This window comes from Mobula hypostoma, chromosome 4 (genome assembly GCF_963921235.1).
Source record: "Mobula hypostoma chromosome 4, sMobHyp1.1, whole genome shotgun sequence".
In the NCBI taxonomy this organism is placed as follows: domain Eukaryota; kingdom Metazoa; phylum Chordata; class Chondrichthyes; order Myliobatiformes; family Myliobatidae; genus Mobula; species Mobula hypostoma.
In genome coordinates this window covers 83454677-83462095 of record NC_086100.1, presented here as the reverse complement: position 1 = coordinate 83462095, position 7419 = coordinate 83454677, and the positions used below count along the sequence as shown (strand labels likewise).

At 39.6% G+C, this 7419-nt stretch overlaps 1 protein-coding gene across 1 annotated transcript in view; it reads left to right on the top strand.

Annotated features, from left to right (window-relative positions):
- Positions 1-5931: 5931 nt before the first annotated feature.
- Positions 5932-7419, top strand: part of LOC134344856 (beta-arrestin-1-like) — a 44603-nt gene continuing 43115 nt past the window's right edge. Inside the window, exon 1 of the mRNA XM_063044963.1 lies at positions 5932-6048. Coding sequence (XP_062901033.1) covers positions 5932-6048 — 117 coding nt within the window. The remainder of the gene's footprint in view (positions 6049-7419) is intronic.

Sequence of the window (7419 nt, the reverse complement as noted above, 5' to 3'; positions counted from 1 at the left end):
CAAGAGTTCCAGCAGACCCCTTTGACTTGTACTGATATTTTAAAATGATATCATATTAGCTACCTATTATGTCTTGCCAAACGTTCCTTCCAAAATAGAAACATTGGGTGTGATATACAGAAACTTTGATACTGGTTGTTTTATTCAATCAACAGAAATCAAAGTCTGCTTCCTTGTTCCACCATTATCAAATCCCACTCACTCTTAAATTACAGTGGCAGGTGACTATGCATTGTTGGAAGTATTATTTAAATAGATTTAAAAAATTTTTTTCTGATAAATCCATGAAGTGATGAATTCATTATAAAATATAGAGGTAACAAATTCCTTGTTTGATCATCCAGGAAACAGGAGCACTTACCCTATTGGAAAACAGCAGCAATACAAAAAAAATCTTATATTCTATCTACTCTCAAATTCCAAAAAATCAGAGTAATTGTGCTGTCACTCATAATGCTGACAGGAAATAACTCCAAACCTTCCTATTTTTGAACAGAAAGGATGTATACTCTATCATCATGCAAGCCTTGCTATCCTGACGTATCACAGAGATGAGGAAATTGCTGGATCCACAATGTTTATGATCCTGAACAGTCAGATGGTCAATGACAACTCACACTGGCAAGTGGTTCTCTGTCTAGAACGGAACAGAGGGACAACTATATCAAGTACCTACAGTCGGAGCTAAGTACAGAGCTCAAACTAAATTTAATTATCCAAGTACATATAGGCCACCATATACAACCCTGAGATTCATTTTGTTGTGGGCATACTCAATAAATCTCTGGTATAATAACTATAGCAGAATCAATGTAAGATCGCCCAATTAGGTGTTCAACCAGAGTGCAGAAGGCAACAAACTATGCAAATACAAACAATAATGATAAATAAAAAATAAATATTGAGAACATGAGATGGTGAGTCCTTGAAAGTGATTCAGTTGGTTGTGGGAGCATTTCAGTGATGGGGCAAGTGAAGTTGAGTAAAGTTATTCCCTTTGCTTCAAGAGCCCGATGGCTGAGGGGGTAATAACTGTTTCTGAACCTGGTGGTGTGGGTCCTGAGGCTCCTGTACCTTCTTCCAGTGGGAAGAGGGCATGGCCTGGATGCTGGGAATCCCTGATGATGGATTCTGTTTTCCTGTGACAACGTTTCATGTAGATGCGCTCATTGGTTGGGAGGGTGTACCCATGATGGACTGGATGGAGATTCAGACAAAATTCTGACGCATTGACAGACCTAGTGGAATCATCTAAGGCTGTGAAGTTTACACAGCTGCCTGAATGGTCTTCAAAAAGTGTTCCACACCATCCAGCATAGGGAAAGGTTGAAAATCAGAGCAAGACAAATTGATAGCAGGTTACTGGTCACAATCCTACTCAACCCATCTCCCGTCTGCAATTGTGTCTGAAGTAGTTAAGATGCTTAATGTGGAATTTCTACATTAACGGCCTGAGCCATTGCATTGACTTTTCCGCAGCAAAAAACCTCTCATGTTGATTAATAATGCTGGACCACAGTTTTTGCAAACTTTAAATGAGCTCCCCTAGAATTGCACACCATAAATACGCAAAGGCTCAGTTGAACTGAGACTGAAGCTTTGGGCCTACTCTGGGCTGCTCTGAGGATTCAGATCTAAGTATTCAAGTTGGCTCCCTTCTATTGTTGCCATGATTTGTGTTTTTTTCTTCCTCTGCACTTTGGAGGTTGGTCTTCATTTTTTGTAAATTTGTTCTTTTGGGTTTCTTGTTTTGTGGCTGTCTGTAAGCAGACAAATCTCAAGGTTGTATAATTTATACATACTTTGATATAAATGTACTTTGAATCTTTGAAGTAACTTCGCTTTCATATAAAGATGGGGATATCCGACAGTGATAAAAGCTCAGCATCAGGATATTGTTATAAGTCAGTAATGAAGCTCATGAGTAAATGGGATGTGGCCTTGCTCTATCCTTACTCCAGTTAGCTGACAGATTATCAAAACTCTGCCATGTTTTTGCAGACTATGGTTCAATAAAAAGATTATTAAAAGAGGCTTTATTATATAGGGTTGTAACCTTGGGTAGGATTTGCTGGACTTGCATTGTCTCCTTATCGTAAATAATAATCGACTTAAGTACTGATGCCTGGCAAATATAATTTGTCCAATTGCTGACCTACTACTATCAGTGTTTCAGTCACCACAATCCAAGATAAAGACTCACACGCAGACTAACATAAACACCTGAAGAAGGAAAGGTGTTACCAAGGGATTCTTCTTCCAAGCGTTCGTGGTGTCCTAGGTTGAGGTCGATTGTTTAAGGTACTCTATCAAAACCTATCCATTTTGTCTTAAAGCAAATTGCTTAATAAATTGGGGAATATGTCTAGTGCATAGGATTGAGTAATCGCTCTATACTTTTTTTTTTATCAACTTCTTACCTAATATCAATCAAGAAAAAAATCTTTAAAGGTTTAGAGGTCTAAAGCTGGTCATGTCAGAAAGCATAAACTTGGTGATGACATGATTAGCCTGTGCATTAGATAGAAAATTTATGCTTCCACATCGTTTTCACCATTGTGTTGTCCAGCCAACTTGAAGATGTAATCTATTGCCTTACCTCATATTCATAAGGTTCAATTTCATGATATCTAATATTAGTTATTGCTATCTAATGCCATTTGAGGTTATATCATAGTTCTTGCAGGAATGTACACACTTCCTGGTGGTGGACATCATTAGGGTGTGTGGGTGAAGTTTTTCCGTGGCTCTGGATTTTGGTGAATGAGGTGTAAGTAAGAAACACCATCCACCACCTGCAGGGATATAGGAGGTCCTCCATATGAGATGATCAAGTAGCACTTAAAATGAACACGACATCAAATATCTGTTTGCAGACAGACAAAAGAAGTTTAACGATCTAACAATACACACAAAATGCTGGAGGAGCTCGTCAGGTCAGGCACTGTCTATGGAAAAGAGAACAGTTGACGTTTTCGGCCAAGACCCTTCCAGAGATCCTTCAGCATTTTGTGTGTGTTGTTGGATTTCCAGCATCTGCAGGTTTTTTCTTGTTTGTTAATGACCTAATCGGTGTAATTAAGGTCATGGCATCATTAACCCAGTTTTCACGAGCAGCCTGCCACACCGCTCCATGGAGTATGGCCTGAAACCAATTGTTAACATTCATATACCACCCAAGCTTCACAACAATACTTTGAGCTTTATACCAACATTATTTACAGCAGCGTTACCATGAATGATTAACATGTAGTGATAGCAGGATCTTATTTAGTAGCATTGATGTCAATCGCTACTGATAAAGAATGATGTGACTAACAACCAAGCCTGTACACCACCGGTGATCAATGCCCTTAGCATTGTCAATGATCCTTCCCGTCTGTCCAACAATCTCTTTGAACCACTTCCATTAGGCAGCAGATACTATAGCATTAAGACAAGAACTGTTAAAATAGGAACCAGCTTCCCCCAGACTGTAAGACTACGGAACTCCCTGTCACCTCCCTGGACTCATGTCCTGATGAAGGGTCTCGGCTTGAAATGTCAACAGTTTACTCTTTTCCATAGCTGCTGCCTGGCCTGCTGAGTTCCTCCAGCATTTAGTATGCATTACATTGATTGCCAACATCTGCAGGTTTTCTCTTGTACATAAATATATCTCATTATTTAATTTATTTGTAGTAATATTACTTTATGTGTTGTGTGTGTGGTTTATATGTACTGTGTTGTGCATCTTGATCTCGAAGAACATTGTTTAGTTTAGTGGTATACATGTTTACAGTTGAATGACAATGAACTTGAAGTGTATGCATGGCACTCATGAACTACTATGCAAAGCAATTGGCTAAATAGTGCAAGTGGCAGTAACATTCACTCACAGATGCTTTTCGAAATCAAATTGACGTCACATCTGTCACTGTAGAGCAGCCCACTTAAGACCTCTTAACTCTTCAACCTAAGCTAATTATCAAATGCTTCACCTGGACAACAGATCCAAGCCATTTTATTTTATAGTGCTGCATAAATCATAGTTTTAGGATAAATTATGAGTTTTAAATGAAGAAACAGGAAAAAAGAACCATTCAGTAATTGAAACTAAGTTTTTCAGGATTATGAAGACCAATCTAGCAAATGTTTCTCTTTAGTGAAGGGTTCAAATTTCAAGGGAAATTAATGAAAAACAAGGTGGTCAGTATAATTAAGAGAGTCTAAATGCTAAGTAAGTTGAGCACAGGTAGCAACAGCAATGGTATTAAAATGTATAAGTAGGCAGAAACTTTCGGAAGGGAAGTGCTAGCAGTGTGTCCTTCATAGGCCATTGCTTTTTCGTGCAACCACACTGTTAACACATCTGACCTCCTTCCCTGCTGCTAGCCTCATCCCTGAGCCCAGAGATAAACACAAAGACCCTGAACTGTGTAGCAAGAAACAGCATCCGGCATAGATAGTATAAATCCCACTCTGAATAGGGTCACCATCTGCAAAAGGGTAGCTAATTTATGCATCTTGTTTAATTAATATTAAATGATTAATTATTTTATTTTCATTAAATGCATTTTGAATATTGCTTAAAGCTGTTTTAAATACCTTTGTATTGTATCACTTTAAATTGGTTATCAGAGACGTTTAGAACCAGAGTCAAAGGGACAGCAGCGCGATCTGGGGCTGAGACCTCATTAGATTGCTGTGACGGGGAGGCTTGGTGTTTGTTCCGACCACACAGAGCCACAAATGGTCTGTGCACCAACAGTGATAATGATGGAAGTGGGGAGGCAAGCATTAAAGCACAAGACAGGACAATCGGAAGCCAGTTCTACTTCTTAAAGAGATCATATACAAATAGATTAGGTACAAAGAGGAAGAGATGGGGGCTGATGGATTTGATAAACTGGTGAAGTTGATGGATATGCAGGCAGAGTAATCTCTCTGAAAAGCATCAGGCATGTTGTATCTAATAATGTTACACTGCTCTTACAATTTCCCATATGTTAGAATGCTGTACCATGACATACCCTAGAATGCCGCCCTCTGCCCTAGAACATAATACCATTCTGTAGAACACAACTTTATAATCTTAAGTGCTGTACTCTACCCTAGCATATTGTTACATTTCCCAAAATATTGCATCACCTGCTAGAATTTCATGTCAAATGTCAAAATGTTGCAGCGCGCTCTTAAATGCTACAGGGTAAGGTGAAATATTATAGTTTCCACTATAATACAGTGTTATCTAGTAGAATGTTGTGTTATCATTTAGAATTTTGGATGGGGCTCTGCAATATTGTTTTTTGGAATATTGAACCACAGATGCCATGGTAAGGTAGAATCCATGGATCAATATTGTGTGTTAGCACAATGCCATTACTACTTCAGGCATCAGAGTTTGGAGTTCGGTTCTGACATTGTCCGTAAGAAGTTTGCATGTCCTTTCCATGAGCGTCTGGGGTTCCTCGGGGTGCTATAGTTTGATCCCACATACCAAAGATGTACTGCTTACGAAGTTAATTGGTCAAGGTAAATTGTCCTGTGAGCTTGTGCATAAATACACATAAGATTACACTTAATTTTGTTGGGGAAAACACAAATAATAGTCTAAATAAAAAAAAAATTTAACCATAAACCCTAAAATGTAAGGGAATGGGTTAAAATAATCTGGACAATATTACTTAATTGTTGAATTTGGTTTAGAAATTACCCATTTCCAATATTAAAATAGAAGTGCTTAAGTTATACATTGACTTCCCTTGGCCTACTAAATGGGTTATATTCTGATCTGTGAGCATTCTAAACAGTTATCTTTTAACATTACCATTTATAATTTCTAGACTCCAGTCTGTTTAAAGGTATTGGTTTTAACATCAATTTGCCATTTAATATATTGATCATTTTTTCTCTCTGTTTCTGCTTCCCTGACTGCTTACATGAGGAAAGATGAGTACTCCCCAGCTTCAGAAGATCCCTGCACCCAGTGTGGTTGTTACGAAGATGATGCCTCCACCTCCAGCTCCCAAAAACATTGTGTTCAAAAAGACTACCACTGATAAGTCGGTGTGTGACCTTCCTTACCTTCTGTGAATCTCGCATGTCTTTTGTCTCTCCCTCACAGAGCTTGTAAGAAATTGTTGTATCAGTGTTCTGCTTATGTAAAAGATTCCAAATGTGTGAATCTAAAGCCCACCCACCAAAAAAAACAAAGGAACCAGCAGAGTGGTGACACAGTTGGTAGAGTTACTGCCTTATTTTTCCAAAGACCAGTTCAATCTGATTGAACGCAGAGTTCAAACCTGACCTTTGGTACTATCTGTGTAGACTTTGCACTTTCTCCCTGTGATATCATGCGACCTCCAGTTCCCACCCACATTCCAATGGCTGATGGTAGGGTAATTAGCCTTTAAAAATAACCCCTGATTTAAATGAGTGGTAGAATCTGGGGGAAGTTGATGGGAATCTGGGGGGAGTAAAATGGTTAGTGTGTGATAAGTACAAAAGTGGGTGCTTCATGGCAGACATGGACTTGATGGACTGAAGAGCCTGTTTCTGTCTGTTTCTCTCCAGCTGCTGGGTGCTTTTCAGTAGCAGTGCAATCAATGTAGAATGAGTTAGAACATAGAACAGTACAGACCTGGACAGGTCATTTGGCCTATGATGTTGTGTTGATCTTCAAGCCAGTTTATACTAAATGTCCTTTTCTTGTGTATTATCCCTATCCATCCATTCCTTTCAGATTCATGTGTCTATCTAATAGCATTTAAACTCCAACATACAGCCTGCGTTCGTTAATACCCCTGGCCCTGGTAACCTATTCCAAGCAGCTACCACTCTCCGTTTAAAAAAAAAACTTGCCCCACAAGTCTGCTTGCCTCCGCAAGGACCGTAACCTTGTCGTAGATATTGGAGGCTTGTGAGCCTCAGTGACCCGGAGAGCTGTGTTTGCTGGAGCCAGGGTTTATGCTTTGGCTCTTGGTAGGGTCACCCATGTCAAACAGGTCAAAGGGTAGAGGCCAGACTAAGCACAGTCCAGGTTTAGTGGTTCAGCTTAGGGCTAACAACTTTGACCGGTCAAACAAAATTGTTGTGGAAACAACAATGAAGAATCCTTCTGTATCTGTGTGCTATGGTATGGACAGACAGAGACGGAGCACCTTCATTGCTGCATAAACACCAGCAGCATAATGGGCCGCAAGTACAAAACTCCTTTAAACTCCCACCCAACCCACTGCCCCAAACCTTAAAGCATGTCCTCTCGTGTTTGACTATCTATGCCTCTCATAATGTTAAAATCCTCTGTCAGGCGTCTCCTCGGCCTCTAATGATCCCGGAGGAACAATTCGGGTCTGTCCAACCTTTCCTTATTACTCGTAATTCTAATCCAGGCACATCCTGGTCAACCTCTTCTTTACCGTCTCCACATCCTTCCTA